At 40.8% G+C, this 22,274-nt stretch overlaps 1 protein-coding gene across 4 annotated transcripts in view; it reads right to left on the bottom strand.

The window, feature by feature from the left end:
- The window catches only part of mtor (mechanistic target of rapamycin kinase), a 265,629-nt gene that overhangs the window by 54,740 nt on the left and 188,615 nt on the right, over positions 1 to 22,274 (bottom strand). For all 4 annotated transcript variants that reach the window (XM_067970643.1, XM_067970645.1, XM_067970644.1 and 1 more), the window contains 4 exons: positions 19,803 to 19,880; positions 11,622 to 11,729; positions 9,197 to 9,322; positions 6,605 to 6,736 (listed from right to left, as the gene is read on the bottom strand). In XM_067970643.1, coding sequence (XP_067826744.1) covers positions 6,605 to 6,736; positions 9,197 to 9,322; positions 11,622 to 11,729; positions 19,803 to 19,880 — 444 coding nt within the window. The remainder of the gene's footprint in view (positions 1 to 6,604; positions 6,737 to 9,196; positions 9,323 to 11,621; positions 11,730 to 19,802; positions 19,881 to 22,274) is intronic.

Genomic DNA, 22,274 nt, shown 5'->3' with positions numbered 1-22,274 from the left:
TCTACAGTTCTAAAATACTACTACCTTGTTTCTTTCACCAGGAATTTACCCTTCTTCATTAAGTTTGGAAACAAGCCCCATGCTGGCTCTTCTTCATACAAGTTTTGTAGGTCAATTAGAATTGTTACAATCACCACAAAGTTTGCACTGGGGCTCAGTAACAGAAATAGGAAGAGTGATGATTATTGCAGGCTTTGTAAGTTATGTACGAGTCATAATGGATTGATGTTAATTGGTTTACTATTTACTGAATTGCACAAGGTTTGAGTTGTTAAGGCTCAAGTTTGGGGATAATCAAATCCATGAGCTCTCCACTCTACTTCAACAATAGGCATCAATTTCCATAATGGTAAATCCAACTTTTGTAGAGCCCCATTGGTCTACTCTATCCCCAGGGCGAAATACTGACATTTGTTCATTGCAATAAATTAGGAGATTGTTTCAACCAGTGACTCCCGCCATCAAGGGAGATCAGACTGTAGTTGTTTGCAGAACAACTACAGTCTGGTCTCTTTAGAAAAACTGGTTTTACTTGGCACAACAGGCTGCTTTAAAAAGAGGCATATGGGGATTAGAATTGGTTAAACACGACAATTCAAATTCAGCTGGGATGTGTCCATCAGTTTCCATATTCATCATTTCTCACCTCTCTGTTCTGGCTTTCAGGCCTAGCAATGTGCCAATGTGATGATGAACTTTGATAATTATCAGCATAGCTGCAAAGTTGCTGAGGTGAAACTTCATACGTGGTGCATGCTGAGGCCTAGTGATATCATCCATATCAATAACTAAATCGACACACGCAGACTGAGTGAAGCAACAACTGTTTGTTTGTTCCAAACACAGTGCACATGCTCACCAGATAAATGCAGATGAACACCATTTGGTCCACCTTAATTCATCCATCCAGAAAGAACCTTCAGTCAGCCCATCACAGTGTCCTACAATTTCTTCTGAAGTCCATTCCGTGCGTAAATCGCTTTGTGCGAACACCTTCCCAACATCAATCCAAAATTTGCTTTGCACCAGTTTAATTCCCTGCCCTCATTCTGTCACGGTTTACCTTAAAGTTGTGCTCTAGATTTACCTTTCCTATATCCTGTATTATCTTCTAGCCCTCTAGGAGGTCCCCTGTCAATCATCGCCTTTTCAGATTGAAAAGTACAGGTTTCATGTCACATATATGTATCAGCATTTTGCAGCCACATGCATGCAAGCAAACCTTTTTTTTCAAAAAGGTACTTAGTTGAATCTCTTTTTTTGGGCGGGATCAGGGGGCAACGTGAGGTTAATAAATTGGCAACAGATGTGAGACCTATTATGTTGGCAATGCAGCCAAATCAGCACCTACATAAAATCTAGCCCTAATGTCGGTCTGGTTTACATCAGCAAAATGTGGCCAGTCTACGGTGACAGAGGTCAGATTTCAGGATGAAATAGTTTGCGGATATAAGTAGGATATTTAAAGCTGTCCGTCTCATTCGGCAGCTGTCCTCCTTCTGCTGGCTGATCCACAGATCAGTGGAAGTACTGGAAGGGTGGAGGTAGTGCATTGACATTCAGCATGTAGAGGCCAGATGCTCTGCTGACAATATTAGAAGATGCACATTTAAAACAAGTGTACAACATTCCTCTGTCAGCTATTTTACCCGATCCATAAGCTTATTTTAAACGGGTTGACACCCTTCGATAAAGCAGTCGCAGTGGAAAGTCACATGAACACGTTAAGCGCCCACTGCTGATATCTCCAACATTAATTTCCAGACTTTGGTAACTGCCAGTCTCAAGTGCAACAGAGGGAATGCAAAATGAAAAAAAGGTTAAATAATATCAATGTTACATATCATCTGTGATGTGCAAATGATAGAGCTTTTTAAATGCTATAAATCAAACTAGGTATATTGATCACTTGGAATAAATTGAGCTGCTATATATGTTCTCATTGAACCCTGCACGTGCTAACAGGGTTCTAAGCATGTACTGCAGGGTCTTAGTTTTTTTTGTAAACATGACTTACTTCTTACCTTAAAGACAACAACTTTCATTTATAAAGCGCCTTTAGCGTAGTAAAACGTCCCAAGGCTCTTCACAGGAGCGTTATCAAACTAACTTTGGCATCGAGTCACATAAGAAGATATTAGGACAGGTGACCAAAAACTTAGTCAAAGAGATAGGTTTTAAGGAGTTTCTTATAGGAGGAGAGTGAGGTAGAGAGGCTGAGAGACTTAGGGAGGGAATTCCTGAGCTTAGGGCCTAGGCTGCTGAAGGCACTGCTGCCAATGGTGGAGCAATGGTAATCAGGGATGGAGGGATTTGAGAACAAGGATGAGAATTTTAAAATCGAGGCGCTGCCGGACCGGGAGCCAATGTAGCTCAGTGAGCACAGGGGTGATGGGTGAATGGGACTTGGTGCGAGTTGGGATACGGGCAGCTGAGTTTTGGATGAGCTCAAGTTTATGCAGAGTGCAAAGTGGGAGCCGGCCAGGAGAGCATTGAAATAGTCGAGTCTAGATGTAGCAAAGGCATGGGTGAGAGTTTTAGCAGCAGATTAGCTGAGGTGGAGACGGGAATGTTACAAAGGTGGAAATAGGCAGTCTTGGCAATGGAGAGAATATGGGGTCGGAAGCTCAGCTCAGGGTCAAATAAGATGCCAAGGTTGCAAACGGTCTTGTTCAGCCTCAGACAGCGGCCAGGAAGAGGGATGGAGTCGGTGGTTAGGGAACGGAGTTTGTGGCGGGGACTGAAGACAATAGCTTCTGTCTTCCCAATATTTAACTGGAGGAAATTTCTGCTCATCCAATACTAGATGTCGGACAAGCAGCATGACAAATCAGAGGCAGTGGAAGGGTCGAGAGAGGTGGTGGTGAGGTAGAACTAGTGATGTCAGCGTACATGTGGAACTTGATGTCGTGTTTTTGAACGATGTCATCGAGGGGCAGCATGTAGATGAGAAATAGGAGGGGGTCAAGGATAGATCCTCGGGAGACTCCACAGATAACGGAGCGGGAGGAGAAGCCATTGCAGGTAATTCTCTGGCTACGACTGGATAGCTACGAATGGAACCAGGTGAGGACAGTCCCAACCAGTTGGACCACGGAGGAGAGGTATGGGAGGAGGACGGTGTGGTCAACCTGGTCAAAGGCTACAGATAGGTCGAGAAGGATAAGGAGGGATAGTTTACCCCGGTAACAGTCACATAGGATATCATTTGTGACTTTGATTGGGGCTGTTTCAGTGCTGTGGCAGGGGCTGAAACCTGATTGGAGGGATTCAAACATGGAGTTTTGGGAAAGATGGGCACGGATTTCAAGACGCAATTCAAGAGCGTAATGCAACAAAAATTGATACCGATCTAAAGAAGGAGAAGTTAGGATAGGAGACAAGAAGCTTGGTCAAACAAGTAGGTTTTAAGGAGCAGAGGTCGAGAGGTTTAGCCAGCGAATTCCAAAGCTTCGGGCCTAGATGGCTGAAAGCACAAGCCGACAATGGTGGCGTGAAGAAATTGGGGGATGCACAAGAGGCCAGAGATGGAGAAACGCAGAGTTCTCAGAGGGATATAGGGCTGAAGGAGGTTACAGAGATAGGGAGGGGAGAGGCCATGGAGGGATTTGAACATGAGAATGAGAATTTTAAAATTATAGTAACATAGTAGGTACAGCAGAGGAGGCCATTCGGCCCATCGTGCCTGTGCCAGCTCTTTGAAAGAGCGATCCAATTAGTCCCATTCCCCTGCTCTATCCCCATAGCCCTGTAAATTTTTTCCCTTCAAGTATTTATCCAATTTCCTTTTGAATCTGCTTCCACCACCCTGTCAAGCTGTGCATTCCAGATCATTACAACTCGCTGTGTAAAAATTGTTTCCTCGTCCAGATGTTGCTGCGCTGGGATCTACTACAGGTCAGTGAACACAGGATTGATGAGTGACTGGGATATGGTGCGAGCTAGGATATGGGCAGCAGATTTTTGGGTGTGGTCTTAGCAGAAAGAGTCTAGAAATAAACTGTAACCTATTAATGCAGCTCTGCAGAGATTAAGATTGTATTTTAATGGTAGTGTGACACCTGTTTATTAATTTCATTCTATTATTTATGCATGAACTGGCTACGATATTTGAGAAGAGATTTCCAGAGATTTAGTTAGGCCATTAGCCATGATCTTATCAAACGGCAGAGCAGGCTCGAAGGGCTGAATGTCCTATACCTGCTCTTAGTTCATATGTTCATATACGTATGTCCAAGATAAGGCCATCTGGCCCAACAAGCCTGTTTTCTTCCCACAGACCATGTGCACCAGTGTGAGCACAGGGCTGCAGGGTGCCAGTGTGAGCACAGAGCTGCAGGGCGCCAGTACAAAATTATTGAGCTTCAAATGAGACTAGAAATCAAAAGAAATGGTTGGTTTTTCTTTTGTACTGGTGGCCCGTGGCCCCGTGTCCACCCCCGTGGCCCCAAGCTCACCCTGGTGCACTCCAGCCCAATTTAAATTACACAAAAATTACATGGAACCATGCCATTCGGCCCAACCAATCCATGTTGATGTTTATCCTTCCCATGAGCAGCTATCCTATTCCCATGTACACATTCTGTTCCCATATCCCTTTATTTCCCTGTCCATCAACCATCTATCAAACCTATTCTTAAATGTTGACATGGTTTCTGCTTCAATCACTAATTTTGGTCATGCCAATGTCTCACAACACCATAAAAAATGTTTCTCCTGCTCTCAGTCCTAAATCTTTTACATTTAATCATATCTACAACACCTCAGTGTACAAAATTATGAGGGGCATAGATAGGATGGATACTAAGGAGCTTTTTCCCTTCGTTGAGGGTTCTATAACAAGGGGGCATAGATTCAAGGTAAAAGGCGGGAGGTTTTGAGGGGATTTGAGAAAGAACTTTTTCACCCAGAGGGTGGTTGGAGTCTGGAACTCACTGCCTGAGAGGGTTGTGGAGGCAGGAACCCTCACAACATTCAAGAAGCATTTGGATGAGCACTTGAAATGCCATAGCATACAAGGCTACGGACCAAATGCTGGAATATGGGATTAGATTAGACTGGGCTTGATGGCCGGCGCGGACACGATGGGCCGAAGGGCCTCTATCCGTGCTGTATAACTCTATGACTCTATGACTATGACTCATTGTCGACCTGAATCAATAGAAATGGTCTATTTTTATCTATTTGGTCCCATCCATTCATAATTTTAAACGCCTCCATTAAACATCCATAATCTCCTCTGTTCTAATGAAACCAGCCCCAATTTTTCCAAGTCTTTGTATCTGTATTTCCTCATACCAGGCAACATTCTAGTAAATCTGCTGTACCTTCTCTATTGCCTCAACATCCTTCCTGTAGTGGTATAAGGAGCTGTTGAGTAAGCAATGGAGTCATAGCAGATGGAGGGCTAGAGGAGAGTGTTATTTGGGAGTTGGAATATGTGCTGGAAAGGAGCCTGAGTAGTTTTGTCTAGGGAAGAAAGTGATGGTAGAGACATTGGAGCAATCGGGATGGCAAGGAAAACAAGGAAATGATTGAAGATGGCCTGGCCTGTTTATATCTACGGTGTCCAATACTTACCAGATGTCTGAATAAGATGCTACATTTTAATAGCAATAACCTAGTAGCCTAACACTGACAAGTGCTTCTGTATCAACAGGATATTTTAAAAAGGGAGAGAGAAACTCCAATCACTGGAAATGCAGCTGGTAAAATTTCCAAACTAGACACAAAAAACTCAACATAAAAGGGATTTGCAGTTGAAAGTGCATGTCAGAAATAAACTAAACTGATACATAAATCAATTTCAATATTTGCACACCAAGCTTTCATTTAAAGCAAAATGAAACACATAAAAGGTGGTGGTGGGCAGGGAAGGGGGAAGAAAAGAGGCCGATCGAGTGGGGTCTGATCATGCCAGGTGAGCTTGTTGGGCGTGGATGAAGCACTCCTGCTCCTCCTGGCCCATAAGCGATGCAATAAAGGCACTCACCTCATGGATCTGGCCCCTCTCGCCTGCTTTCACCTGATGTGAATCAGAAGCAAGGTAAGGTAAAAATTTGTTTGATGTTTCTAATGCACAAAAAATTAAGTACCTCAACTATTGCAATGAAGTACACTGCCCCTTTAAATATCGGCCCACCGGCTTTAAGTGGGGATGGGACTTGCGGGTTTCTGTTCCACGCACATCCAAACGTGCCTGGGTTAAACCCGGAAGTGGGCGCGTAGGAGCCGGGATGCAGTCCCGCTCCAAAAACAAACTATTTTTACTGTCCACCCACCCCCAGGGATTAAAATTACCCCCGTGTCTCTATAACCCTGCCTTGCAACTTATTACAATCAACACTTTTTGAGCTAAGAAATTCTCTCTGAATCCTGATCTCAGGTTATTTTTCACTAGTTTATATTTAGGACCTCTGGTCCCATCCATCCTACCTTATTTTACCTTATCTAAGCTACTTAACATTTCTCTAATCATAAAATACTATGATTTACAACTACTGCTTTATGAAGAAGTGAATTCAGTGATGTTAAGCCTATTAACTCATAAGAACCAACGGCAAGCCCATATTTCCCATGTAATATACCATGAGTTAGAACCTACCTTGCGGGCACTCTTCCACATGTACTTCATGTAAGCATAGGTAACATGGGGGTGAACTGTCGACAGAGGCTGATCAAGGTGCTTCGAAGGATCTACACCGAGCAGCTGTACCAGGGTCTTATGAGCCAATGCCTAGAAACAGAAGTCAGAATACCCGTTATATTTGAAAAATAATCCAAGGAAGAAACAAAAAGGCTTCACTTAATTTTTATCTATATTATAAATTTTCTGGCTCCGTGCACTTCCCATCAACTTTTTCCAATATAAATTCTCATATCCACATTTATAATGAAAACTACCTAAGTAAACTTCTCATGCTAGCTGAGGCACTGCAGTGTGTAATTACAGTGTAGCGAGTTTACAAAGGTAGTTTCCATTATAAATATGGACAGAAGAATTTATAATGGAAGTATAAAAATAAGGACAGAATTTATGAAATGGGGATGGGAATATGTCTGCATACCCTGGTCCAATTTTCTCCAGCTCTCTAATCCCCTTTCACTTGAAGACTACAATTGCTTTTTGCTCCCTGTGCGCGATGTCATGGGAGATCAATTTGTAATGAAAATTTATTTCGAAGTAACATTTTATGAACTGTGGTGTTGTTTTTAAATCAAAAGTCATGAATTTATAGTTTGTCAGTTCACTCACCGGGGTGGTGGTGTGGTGACGGAGGAGAAAGGAGAGAACTGATCTGGTCATTATGTGTAGCATGATTGCAGGCACATGCTTTTGAATGTTTTTACAATCTCATTACACAAGGTCACCAGAGCAATTCTTCCTCCGAGATCCTTTAAATCTTTGCACTTCAACAGTTCTATACTCAATATTAACATTCCACAACATATACTCATCGGGATTATTCCATATTGCAAACCAGAACCAGATGGCTTCATCCTCTGTAAATGCTATAGGTGATTGGCCAGCATCTGTGCTCATTGAAATTTGAATTAATTCAAAAAGCCAGCATCATTTTTTCTTTTAGAAACTAGACCAGTCCGTGTGCAGTAAATTGTCAGTTTCGCCTTTTATCGGTTTATTCTTTCCGGTTTGTCTTTCACATTCAAAAGATTTTCCATAATTTTCTTTTCTCAAAACTCCCTATTTCTGGTCCTTTCTTTCACTGCTCTTAGTCTCCTTTCCTTTATTACATCACTGATAGGTCAATCCAATTTAAAGCTGTGAGTCATGGGCTGCCGTTATATTGCACTACAATAATAAGTTGCATTTATATAGCACCTTTAACGTAGTGAAATGTCCCAAGGTGCTTCATAGAAGTGTAATCAGACAAAAAAATTTCAGGCCTGAGAGCAGAAGGTGCAGAACACAAAACACAGCTGGCAAGGCCCGTTACTGTGTACTGTCTGGTTGTGAATCATACTCTGGTGCTTGGAGAGAACGTGTGGGTAAATATTTTAGGTTTTGAGAACTTGGGTGGGAGTGTGTGTTTTCTCAAAACATTAAGAACATTCTGAAGTTCAAGTCCCCAGATGTTCAACAGACTGCCTGAGCACTTTGTAAACCTGGTTTCACATAACATGGCAGTTAGATTTGACATGGTGCCAAATCCAAGTGGCGCGAGATAGCCTCCCCAAGGAATCCCACACTGTTTGGCTTCAGTGCATCAGGATTCAGGCTGCAACTTTTACATTGGTGTGCACTATTTTTCATCAATGTGAAAGTGGCAGAAAAACTGCAGCCATGGTGAGGGAATAGGTCTGAAATAGCACTTGGGTTTGACACCAGCATAAATTGATCTTTAAGGGAAGGAAAGTTGATTGGGAGGGTGGGAGAAGTACTTTCCATCCAAATTCCATACCAACCACCCTTGCTCGTTCAAGTGACCCAAGGTTGCTAGGACAGATCATGTGCATCCTGGAGTGGCTTTATTGACTTTAATGGGTGTTGGCATATTGAAGCAGCCGCTGGGAAATCTGGAGCTACCCAAATTTCAGAAAAAATTGGCACCAGCTGGGTGCTTTCTGAAATCAAGCAGTCCCCATGCCATGTTGGATCCCATGACATGAATAGAGCTGCTCAGGGACATATTGGCAGTCTGCAGCCTAGGAAGAAAATGGCAATGCAAAATGAGGGTATAGCATCTTGGAAAAATGAAGATATTTAGTATCAGGTACTGTATACCTTTGAAACACAAGTGCAAAAAAGATTCAACTATTTCACAGACTAGGTTACAAAGGCCAATTTTACATGTTTATTGTCATTCTACTGTATGATATTAAGTCACTGAGCAGAAGTTGCTTGAAGCAAAGTCAAGGTCATTTTGATGTCATTGGTTGTGTGTTATTCTGAGAATGGATAATATAAGGGGAGACAAGCATTGCTGTTTAACTAAGTCACAACAGATGTGCACTGAAAAATCTTACTACAGAATGGGAAAATACGGCCTTTGGCATATTTATTCCTCATTTTATTAACTAGAGAAGATGGTGAACATAATTCTTGTGAAATGGAAAGTAATGGGATGCATACTTCCATGACTATCAAATGCAAAGGAATTTCTTAAGTCATAAAGTTAAACCATAAGTGAGGTTGATTTGTCTTGAAATTGCATTTTCTGCAGTGTCTTCTTACCAAACGTCCATTCTTGCCACAGAGACTTGCGTACTTTAACCAGGTCCTCATATCTTCATGTGGACCAATGACAAGGGAGCGGACCATTAGGATTCGCTGCCAGTCTTCTACTATCTGCTGGCAGCCCTATGGAGAAAATAAGAGGAAGTTATGGGCGAGCAAGTCTTTACAATTGCACAAGGACTTCTACAATTCTCCTCAGTTTGTTTTTATTTTCCTTAGTCTAAATTGAAATAGTTCCTGGATACCGCTGGCTCATGCAACGATCTCTGTTTTTGTGGATGGACATGTAAAGGCAACACTTCAAATGATAGTGTTCTAGTGCCTCCTAATGGTTTACTGGGTAATTGTGTCACATGATGTGGTATTAAGCCTGGAACGTGCCAAACTCTACTGGTTTGAGTCAAGTTAGCTGATTTCAGTTGAGGCAACAGAGAAGGAGAAAAATCAGTTCAAGTTCCCACTCTAGATTGCTTTCCCATGCTAGAAAGTATGCATGTGTAGATGTCAAGTGTGAACAGGTTTGGGCTCAGCTATGGGACCCACACACGCTGTGAAATAGCCTTACTGTCTAGCTCACACATGAAGAATGGCCAATTGAGTGAAGTGCCAGAGGGCTGCCGGCATTTTGGAATTATACCTCAGCATGAGTCAATGCCTTTAGGAGAGAAGGGGAGAAACTGGGGGGAAAAAAAAGAACATTAAATCACTGACTTGGCACTATGGTATAAAAACACAACCAAAGACCTCATTATTAGTGCATACGGCACCATCTGATCTGGTTTACATCATTGGGCCGGGCCTGCCAATGTCAGTGGCCGATGAATGGATAAAATAAAAAACTAATTGAAAAACAACACTCCTATAAAAACTAAACTAAAACTTGGAAAGCTAAGATTTATGAAATAAGGGATTATTTGGTCTATTCATGTTCAGGTGCAGCCAGTAATTGGGCATATAAGCATTTGATTGTAAAAGTCAGGAACTAAAAATAACTCCAAATGTCCTGCATATTTTTTCTTGCAGAGTCTGGAATTTGTAAACGAGACTGGAATGTTGGCTTAAATAGAAACTCTACAAATTCTGTTTAACATAAAATGGGACACTTGTCTTAACATACTTCTGCTTTCCTTCAAAGACACAGCAGAAAAAACAAACTGAAATGCTCCTGGTCTTGAAAATGTGTGTGGAAGCGGCTTTGAATCCTATAAATAATGCAAAATAAACCCAATAGGGAACTTTCATTAAAAAAAGCAAAGTTTTTCAAAAATTACATAATAGCTGGAGGAGTTTGAAAATTACTGTATTAGATTTATAGCTTTGAAGAGAATATTCCTGGCACCCAAGTTAAGATAATGTAATGACATCTTATCTGTTGTTATTGAAAGCAGGACTCAATTCTCCGCACAAATGCTGAAAAATAAAAGTACTACTTCTGATACAGGAAACAGCCACAATCAAAAAACTTATTTTAAGTTGCTGTATCAATATAGTATTTCTGCATTTGCGCTGGGCTCTGACAAATTTATCTGCCAGCGTTTACATTGCCCAAATTGTTCCCTGTAAACCACCAAATAGAAAATACAGATACTAGGGTAAATTCTGTGTCCTGCGCTCCTTGTGCAAAGGGACAGAGCTACAACACTGGAAGTGAGGGTGGCGGAATTTACCGTGTCATGTAAACATTAATAAATGGAAAAACTTGTTCACCCAATTTGGGGGTGGGGGAAGTTCTTGATATTAACCAAAATCATGAATGCTTTATACATACAATTACAACCTCACTATAAAGAGTGAACAGTAGAAACTGTCCATTTCATAACTGCTAGAGTTTCCAGCTAATGAATATGGACTGTTTACAATGTTCAGGTGTTTTGCCTCAGGATCAAGTGGTGAAAAACTTGTAATTTACCATACATCATAAGGAAAGCCATTTCAAAGAATAATGTGGTATTAATCTCAAGTAATGCCAACTGTGCCTATTTTTAATTGCAGCGTACTCCTGATTAGCATACATATCCACAATTTTTCCAGGGATGCCATTTAAGAGGAGTACATACAACTTTCCTAATGGACCAATGGGTTTAAATCACCATGTGATGTGATACTGAGTCACATAAGCCAGAAAGGTCCCAGGTTTAATTTCTATTCTGTGCTGAGTTAGCTGATCACAGTTGGAAGAAAAATTTGCCTCAGCTTCCCTGAGTAAAACAAAAAAATAATCAGCCTGGACTCCCACTTCTGGTTGATATCACTGACTCTTCCTGGACATCCATAGCTATTAATCTCACTGCAGCTCCACAATATGCTCAGCTGGTTGAATGGTAAATGTGTGCCTGGTCTCAGATTGATCAACAGAGGTATTGAAGGTGAACGTTTGCGATAATGCTCCTGGATTCCTTAAAAAAAAAATTTGCTGACTTGCCTGAAGTCGTTCCCACCAGGTTTGTCGGATGATCTCCCTCCGCTCTGGAACTAGCTTATATTGGATTACCTCTTCCAGCTCTGACAGCATCTGACAGGACACCATGGCCTAAAGAACAAGAGCTCAACACTTACTGCTTATGTTTTGTTATTCACAACTTGCAGACACATAAAAAGTAAAGTGAGTGTAGATCACTGGGCCCACCTTATGCATTAGATGATGCAACTCCATGCACCACCATCCCCAACTAACAATATTAACTCTTGGGGGGGGGGGGGGGGGGGGGGGGGGGAGGGTTAAAAAAAAAGCAGCCAATTTCAGGAAAACTCTGGCAGTATCCCCTCCCCGACTTCCTAAGGCAATCAAAAGGAGATCACAATTATCCAGTAGACGTAATTAACTAACCCCTCTCCCACATATATCCCAATTTCCTTAGGAATATATAGGACCATAGCAGACCAGAAAAAACCATGTCCACCCATTAAGCCGGACTCAAATGTCACAGAATAAATTTTTATCCAACTCTTCAACAGCCTTGTCTGCCAAATGCATCCACCACCCTTTTAAAATTGATGCAGGTATCGTGATCAGGTCTGTTCTTCCTTTCCTGGACCTAAAGAACTTTGCGACAATTACAGTTTCGAAAGCACAAAAAATATCAAAACATCTATTAATTGAAGTCAGTTCCATTATTTCTATTGAGGAACTACAGCAAAACATTTCCAACAGCTTCCATAATTAGTTTTTATCTGTTTTTAAACAAAACAACACCTGGATTTGGTGCCACGGATGCTGTCCTTCATGACAGTGCAAAACTAATGGCAAAACAATGAAAATAGTAGAGGGTGAGCTGAGCTCTGCTGAGTGCTACAATTGGCCCCAATGCCTTGAGTAAGGTCGGCTCTATGTGTCTGTTCTGGCAGTACAGCTGGACATTAAAGATCCCATGACACACTTTGAGGAAGAGCAGGGAATTCTTCTGGTATCCTGCAGAACATTTTGCCTTCAACCACTAAAGACTGATGAACTAATCATTCCTTTTTGCGAGAGCTTGCTGTGCAGAAAATAGCTGTTGCATTTTCCTACATGACAGCAGTCACTGTTCCAAGTCTTCTGCTCTTGATCATTATCCAACTGGAAATGTATGTATGCTGGACGGGGCTGGACTATGATGTTTCCCACAGGCAAACAGGCGGTCAACAATCAATGCTGAGGCTCATACATGAATAGTGGCAACTATAGCAAGGTACTAGAAGGCACCCAGTGCTCATAGAATGGTATCCCAGCAAGGCATGAATGCCTTTAGCAGAGGAGAGGAAAAAATTGGCAAGATAAAAAAAAATTAAAATGAAAGAAAAAGGCATCACATATACTTAATGGACCATAGCATCAGTCCATTCATGGTTACTGTAGCAAAAGGTCTACAAAATAGGCCCAGTTGTCAAAGGTGCTTCTTAAGAGTTGCTTTTTAAATAAATTGTATTTATATAGCGCATTTCACATCCTCAGGATGTCCCAAAGCACCTCACAGGCAATTAGTTACTTTTTGAAATGTAGTCACTGTTATTTCATAAGCAAATATGGCAGCCAAGATGCTACAAAGGTCCTACAAACGGCAATGAGGCTTACTCTGCTTTTGGTGATTAACTGGTGTTTTTAATTGCTATTCAGTCACAGGCTAGGGTAAAAAAATTGCATTTATATAGCACCTAATTATGTCTTCAGGACATCTCAAAGTGCTGCACATCCAATTCTTTTTTGAAGGACGGTCACTTTTTATGTAGTACAATGGGGCAGCCAATTTGTGATTGGCAAGATCCCACAAACAGTAAATGAAACATCAGTTTTGTAATGTTGGTCAAGGGAAGAATGTTGGCCAGCCGGGAAAAGTCCCTATTCTTCAAATAGTACCATGGGATCTTCTACATCCATTTGAACATGGCCTCACTTTAACGTCTCACCTTAAAGACAATCAGCCTAGATTATGTGCTCAAGTCGTGGAGTGGGGCTTAAACACATAACCTTCTCATTCAGGGGTGAAATTCCTACCAGCTGAGTCAAGCTGACAAGTAATGTAAATCTGTCATTCATTGCAATGGGCTGAAAAGAAAATATATTCGATTGTTCAAATTCAATTACTAAAACTGGAGTGACCGGCAATGAAATTACTTTTAAATAAATACACAGTATTAAACAAATGCATCTGTCAAATACAGCAAAGCAGATGGGATTCTTCCAAATATTTCTTTGTGCAATATTAATTGAAAACTACATTTTGTATACAAATATTGCTGATCCCATGGTCAGTATTGCAGGAATTAGGAGATCAAATCCACTGTTTTACACCATAATACAAGTATGATAATCTATGACAAATCACTTTTTAAATGTTATGTTCCCCTATAATATTGGTAATTGGCAAATACAAAAATGGGGAATAAATTCCAGATAGCATTACAAAATGTCACAGTGAGCCACCAAAATTGAAGGAGGAGCAGCAGAATCAGAGAGGGAGGCAAAAATAGGATTAAAAAATAGATGAAATTCCCCAAAAGCTTGCATCAGATGAAACCTGTGCTGTCTGCTTAAATCTGTTTACCATGAATTCATCATACTTCTTTCTCTAGACTGTTTTCCTCTTTATTGTTTTCCTTACTGCAGTTAGCTCCCCTCAAGGGGGTTCAGAGAAATTCACATTTCCTTGAATAAAAAGAAAAGAAACGTTCTTGTCTGCCAATGTTATGATACGCATGTCCTTTTTTCCTACTTTCACTAGAGACCAAAATGGTTTAATTTAAACGTAATTTCCTTACTGGCATCCAACTCTGTACATTGAATTGAAGTTGCATACTTTGCTTTTTGACAGGAGATGATTAACTCTTGAAACTACATTTTCCACATGATTTTCTTGTACCTTGATCAAGGGTGACATTCAATTTTGTATGAAAACAGTTCCTAACCCTTTGACATTTTACATTAATTGCTATAAATTTGAATCCAGCATTTGGGGGATGGGGGGTGGAGAAGAAGTGAGCCTTTGGCTTAGCGGTAGCATTCCTGCCTTTGGGTCTGTGCTGAGCAGTTCAGCTCAGCTTGGGCAACAGTCAGGACTTGCTCTCCTGACCGGTCTCACACTTTGCACCCTCCGTAAACTTGAGCTCATCCAAAACTCTGCTACCCATACCTTAACTCACACCAAGTCCCGTTCACCCATCACCCCTGGGCTTGCTGACCTACATTGGCTCCCGGGTTGGCAACACCAGAATTTTAAAATTCTAATCCTCGTTTTCAAATCCTTCCATGACCTTGCCCGTTCCTATCTCTGTAATCTCCTCCAGTCCTATAACCTTCAGAGATCTCTGCGCTCCTCCAATTGTGGCCTCCTGTGCATCCCCGATTTTCATTGCTCCACCATTGGCGGCCGTGCCTTCAGCTGTCTAGGCCCTAAGCTCTGGAATTCCCTCCCTAAACCTCTCCGCCTCTCTCTCCTCCTTTAAGACATTCCTTAAAACCTACCTCTCTGACCAAGTTTTTAGTCACCTGTCCTAATATCTCATGTGGCTCGGTGTCAAATTTTGTTTGATAACGTTCCTGTGAAGCGCCTTGTGACGTTTTACTACGTTAAAGGCACTATATAAATGCAAGTAGTTGATATTGGGAGCAGAAAGAGAAAAAAAATCATCTGGTGTTCCCACTACTGATCACTACCAAGTGATCCTGACTGAGAAATGTGTGAGAGAGTGAGAGAGAGAGAGAGAGAGAGAGAGAGAGAGAGAGAGAGAGAGAGAGAGAGAGAGAGAGAGAGAGATAGATAGATAGATAGATAGAGAGAGAGATAGATAAGGATCGGGCTCAGCTGCAATACCTGCCCCGACAGTTAAATAGACTCTCAACATTCACTGTCCAGGCTCACAAAAAAGAACGACCATTGGAGAAAAGTGTTGAGAGCTGTTGGCAGCCTTAAAATCTTACCCCAGCCTTCAGAACAAGAGGGAGAAAATTGCCACAAAGAAAATGAAGGGACTGAGCCTGTACCCACTGAGATTACCTCTCCAGTCTATAAACCGAGTAATCACTTAGAAAGAGCCAGAAAATGTAGATTTGTATATTAAAGCGGAAGCAAGTCATTCTGGGTTATGTGCCTTGGACCACCAGTCCTACAGTAATCCTGCCAGAGTCTCCTACGCTGCGGCACCCCCCTCCCCCCACCCCTGCCACATCCCACGATAACAGTCCTATACCAATAGGAACAGATGCATTGTTTTTGGAATAAGCTTTCAAGTTTCAACAGTTTAAAAAAGGGGAAAAAAAGGAATATAATTCACTCAAAAGGTCAATAACTCTTCTGAACTAGGATGTGGATGGATATATATTTTAGCATTATCCATTACACATTAAATACCCTAGTGAGACAGCCTTACTGCAATGTTTGGGAATAGTTTTATAATGGCAACCGTCTATATTTATAGCCACCAATTATTTTGGGGATTGAATACTAATAGGCTAATGGAACCCCTGGTGAAGGACAAAGTTGCAGCTGGCTCCTCTATCTAGATCTCATCTGAGAAATGCTGACCTCTGATGGCACTGAAGTCTTGGTGCAGCTATAGGCTTTCAAAAACAACAACAACAACTTGCATTTATATAGCACCTTTAACATAGTAAAACGTCCCAAGGAGCTTTCCGCAGATTCTGTGAATGACTCAGGAGGCTGGGTCTGCACCACAGCCCCTCCTCCTCCAGAATTTAATCCTTCAATTAGTCGCAGTTTATTAATTGGAAGCTTAGCATTTAACATGAGGAAACCCACAGTAATCAGCTCTTTGAATTGAGGTGGCACCACTATTGGAATTGAGTTGTCACTGATTGTACGCTGCTAAAAATCTTTTTTTTCCCCCCTGGTTCTGTAATTAGATATTCTATGCAATGTTATGATCAGTCATTGATAATTGATAATCCAGAACCGCTATAAGCTCCCAGCCCTTGCCACCAATTCCATTTCCCTCCCTGGCCACTCAGGCTGAATCAGACAGTTCGCAACCTCAATGTCCTATTCAACCCCGAGCTAAGCTTTCAACCTCATATCCTCTCCATCGCAAGGACCTTACAAGAAACCCCTGCATCATCACCCGCCTCTTCCCCTACCTCAGCCACTGCTACTGAAACCCTCATCCATGATTTTGTGACCTGCAGGCTTGACAATTCCAATTGTCTCCTATCTGGCTTCTCACCCACCACCTTCCGTAAACTTCAGCTCATCTAAAGCTCTGCTGCTCTATCGGATCCCACACCAAGCCCTCGCTGACTTACATGGCTCTTGGTTCCCTAATGCATCAAATTTAAAATTCTTATTCTTGTGCTTAAATCACTTCATTGCCTAGCCCCTCCCTATCTTTGCAACCTCCTTCAGCCCTAAAAACCCCTTCCCCAAACTCTCCGTTCCTATGACTCTGGCCTCTTGTGCATTGCTCCCTCCCTTCGCCCCACCATTGGTGGCCGTGCCTTCAGCCGCCTAGACCCACACTCTGTAATCCTCCCCTAAGCCCCTCTTCCTCTCTACCTCCCGCTCTTCCTTTAAGATCCACTTAAAACCCATTTCTTTGACCAAGCTTTCGTTTACCCCTCCTAATATCTACTCCTTTGGCTTCACATCAATTTTTTTTTTGATTACGCCTTAGTGAAGCACTGTGGGATGTTTTTCTATGTTAAAGGCGCTATATAAATGCAAATTATTGTTACATTGCTGCAGCAGGATCTCTCAGAGGTGAGAGGGTGAGACTAGTACAGAATGTTGTCCAATTTTATGCAGCACTCAAATCTACCATGGACAGAAAATTCTGTAACCATTGCAATTAGTACTTGTAGAAAAGAAGAAACATGCAACACCCTTCCTCTGTCCTGAATCTAATTCTGACGATAGTTGTATGAGCTGTTGTTCAGAAAAAATACACTCCCCTACAATCATGTCTGGGGCTAACCTGCAAGATCCAAAGTAGTTGTTGGTATAAAGTTGTTTCGCTTTAATTTTGTTTTATGGCAATAAGGCAGCTCTAGTCTACTTTTACCAAGAAATATACAAATCATCATTTTGTACTTCCGGACTCAACATTGATTTCAATAACTTCAGATCATAACCACTGCTCCTATTTTTTCAGTCAGTAGGTGCTGCTAATGGTTCTGCAGTTGCCATTTACAGTTCCACTAGACCCATCTTTTGTTTCTTGTCCCATTGCCACTCTCCTCACCTTGCATCATCATCCCTTTTATCATTTAATCACTCCTGCCCTCCACCCTATCTCAGATCTTCCCTTTTGTTCTTTCCTTCCCTTCCCTTCCTCCCCCCTTTGCCTGGCTCCGTACTTCCTTAAAAACCGTTAAATCTTTCACTTCTTCCAGTTCTGACGGAAGGTCATTGACCTGAAACGTCAACTGTTTCTTTCTCCACAGATGCTGCCTGACTTGCTGAGTATTTCCAGCATTTTTTATTTTTATTTCAGATTTCCAGCATCTGCAGTATTTTGCTTTTCATCCTTTTGTATCAATTGCAAAACTCTGCACTCACCTAATTGATTCTCACAGGTGAGACAGAGTGTGCAAATTGAATGTGACTTGTTGATACAATTTAAAGAGTTACCCAAATGTAGGGTTAACCACATTAAGGATAACACTGGCACTGGTTCAAACTACTCCATATTACTGGCAACTTTTTTCCTTTAATACATTTCTTTAGATACAGCGCTGCAAACACCAATACCTATTTGATTTTTTTTAATATCTCAGCTTTCCAACACAGCAAGGGAAGTTCTTGGGTAAAATTCAAAATGAACATTAAATAAATGAAAATTAAACAAACTACGATATCCAACAGCAACTCATTTGGACACAGGTAAAACTATAACTAGAAGGCACCATCAATTCAATGAAAACCCTCCTACTTCTATGTATCTTTGAGCACTTTTAAAGTCAGTGTTCTACAAGAGCCTATTTTTTAAAAAAATCAAGCTCACTAATCCACAAAAATCTATGCCTTATAATATACTTGATAGATAAAGATCAAAGATAATTCAGTTTTTGATTTCCAATAGATGTAACAACTGGGTCAAACAGAAATTTCAACCAATAGGCAGCAAAACTTAAAGTTTTCCCACAAGTTTTCACCTGTTACTTAGCATTACATTATTCATCTAGGTTCCTTAATTTAAAAAATGTAATATATACCCTTTTGCCTGAGTAATGAAGCCTCTGAATTGAACTTCCACCCGATTTATAATTACAAGTATGGTGGTGTGAAGATGCCTTTTAAAGAAAAGGAAAGCCCAAATAACTAAATCAGATGCCGGGAATGAACGGCATTGACTGCTTTATGCATCTTAACCAGCTCTTCAACTTAGTTTCAACGGTTTATAAATCAGATTTTTCCAACTCTGCTGAGGAGCTGTCCAAGGTACCACATATCCTGATTTATGTGCTGCAATACAATAAATACCAAATAGCACAGAATGACTAGTTGCTGGCTTTTATTTGTCAAGACCAATATGATGCATTAACTTAGCCTATAAAAGCCATATGGACACAAATCAGTCAAGAGAAATCTCCAGCAGAGACTTGATACTGGCAAAGACCAACAATTAATTATTCTGTTGTGTGTTTTTAATTATGACTCTGTGTCTGCCATATTCACATAAATATAACAGCTGTTATATTTATATTTTCCAATTTTAACAATTCATTAATCACACAACCACTATTCAAGACCTAATGCAAAAAATATGAACTATTCAATAAATCACAAACAAGCCAGTAAAAAGTATTTACAGTGCATCATTGAGTAGTGCTAATTCCAAGCTAATTACTGTAAACAGCATCATTATTGACAGTTTATATTACAAATTTCTTCCATGGATTCCAAAGGCATCATTTTGGACAGTATTTTAAACCATTTCTGAGCAGATGGTAACATGTTAGTCATTGGGGATTGTTGCATGCACTGAGTTCAGTTACAAGCTGGTTACATAGAATGATGTGACTTGGCTAGTTGATGGGCCAAGCTGCATAATTTATTCCTTGTGACTATTGAGAGCGAAAGGTTTATATCATTAATGAATAGAAGATGCAAGTTAAGAACAAAACGTCTTGTACACTTCACATAGGATCATGAAGTTCAATCTTTATTAGACTCACCCCATAGGCACGGCTGTAACTCTCCCCAGCCATAGCAGTCAACTCTGTATCCAGCAGGTCTCTGGCCTTGTCAATGCACTACAATGGAAGAGGAAAAAATATTAGAATGTTTTATTAAACTATCTGAACAACATATTGCTGCTTCTATTCTTGTGAACTAATTTAAAAGGCTACCTACTAGAGTTATTGTTAATGTATTTTCCTTCCAAATCTCCCCCACCGCCCCCCTTCCCCCTTATAGCACTCTGAATCACAAACTGTGGAGTCCGGCTAAAAATGGCATCTCCATTTGCTCCTCAAGTGATGCTTTTGTGGCTAACAAGAGAAAAATATGACTCCAGATGGAATTCTTATGTCTCCTTTGCAACAGCTAGACACTTTGTGACCAGAGAATAGAAATTTAACTTCAGAGGAAGCCAAACACAGAAGTTAACCTAAGCTGATGGAAGCCCGAGTAAATCTGTACTGTGGGGCACAATTCCACCGAGTATCCATTTTCAGCTATGGATGTCGGGAAATTGTCCTGGGCTGCTCTACATCATCATAGAGATCTGATTGTAGTTTCCTTTTATAGTAAGGCGCAAGGTAGTGAGTGTTTGGGGCAGTTTACCCAATAGGTAAAATGTCACAATGATTTTTTTATACGCCCACAGTAGACTTGCCAACTTTCACTGTGATTCCCGTGTTTGTTCATTAAAACTCAAATAGTCCTCTTTGCTAGTATTGATGGGTAGTCATAATGACGACACGTACATATTATAAATCGCAATTCTGCTTTAGCAGAGAGCAGCAAATTTAAACAACTACACACAATTGAGGTTTATTTTGAAAACCAAATAAGATTAAGTGATTATAACTTTCTTGTGATTATCATGGTTTTAAAAAGCATATTTATTCTGTAGGGTAAGTCAACTTTAATTCACATAGAAAACTGAATAGTTGAATCTTAATTTGTATAATATCCACTTATATATGGAACTTTGTACAAGATAGACGTACATTGTGGATAACAGTATGTGAAAAACTTACACATGCGGATCATTTAGTACATATGAATCTGCTAATTTAAACTGACAGCTACTGTAGGGGGTTTTTCAGGTTACACACGGTCACCTTGAAAGACATATGTCAGAAGGGAAAAGCCCTTCCCTTCGGTGTCTTGCTAAATGCCTAAAGGGATTGGATTGTAGGCTGATCAAAGTTGGGCTTTGGCCGAACATCTGCATTGGTTACACTTCACAGGAGTCCTTCAACTGTTTTTTGACACTATAACTGGCTTCCATTTGAATAACAAACACTGTCACTGCTCAATGGGCAACAAAGAGAGAGGAGAACAGTTTTAGTTGAAACATCAGAAAGAAATATATAAAATAAACTTTGAAACAAGTATGTTACAGTGCTCAGCAAGGCAGAGGGAGGGAAGGAAGCCAAGTCAACATCTGAACTACATTAAGAAGCAGCAGTGAAGTGGATGCAGCAAGATCCAAGGAGTACCCAAGATAAAAGGGAGGTACAGGTAACGAACAATAATAAAATTGGGCTGGAGATAATTTTTTTTTTAAAGTTACGGGCTTTATACATTGAATTGTCAAAAGATGTGAATGATTTATTATTGAGGCCAGGGGTCATTGCAACTAGAGTCGAGGACAGGAAGTGGGTCAGAGCAATCAGGCCTCACTATGAGCCAAAAACCAGCTGGCAGTAAGCATGTTATGTCCCAGTGACATCATTTTCAAACCTCAAATGGTTGGTTTGGAGATCCGTTCCCAGCTTGAGACACAACCTTCCATGTGTGCGCACAATTAAGGAGTTTAGGAACCATAATCGCAAACTCCTTTACTACCCCCGGTGCCTTTGATCAAAATCTAATCACATTTCAAAATTTGTTTTAGTAAAGTTACTGGGGTGAAAAGTTAATGCTCACAGACAGATGAATAAAGTGCCCAGAACATAAATCTGCCCACTTCCAGTAGATGCAGGGGGATTGAAACCATTAAAAAAAAGATTGATTTTGTTTGAATTCATATAATTATATCCTCATCTTTGAGATAAAAAGGAAAGCTTGAATGCTGGAAATACAAATCAGGCTCGTCAACATTTGGAAAAAATGATAGTTTATTCTTTCAGTGGAAACTTATGCCAAGATTCTTTGATCAGTGGTATTTTAATGCTGCTGATAACCCACTGATTTTAAAATGAACTGCTGTTCATCAGCTGTGATGAAGGGTTCCTACCTGAAAGGTGAGATGCTGATGGATGTGCTGTGCATGCAAATGTTTCCCCATGAACAGCGTTGATAATGAACATTCCAGCAATCATTACAAAGGCAGCCCAAATATCAGAACAAAAGTCCACACACAAAAAAACGGTGTAGAAGGGCCTTTTTTTTCAATGATTTAGCATCAATATAAGCGTGTTTGAGTAATTTGCAGAGGCTGCAAATAGATTTGTGCTATTTTTGTGCCTCCACAA

This window comes from Heptranchias perlo, chromosome 32, assembly GCF_035084215.1.
Source record: "Heptranchias perlo isolate sHepPer1 chromosome 32, sHepPer1.hap1, whole genome shotgun sequence".
NCBI lineage: Eukaryota > Metazoa > Chordata > Chondrichthyes > Hexanchiformes > Hexanchidae > Heptranchias > Heptranchias perlo.
This window is presented reverse-complemented; position numbering and strand designations above follow the sequence as displayed.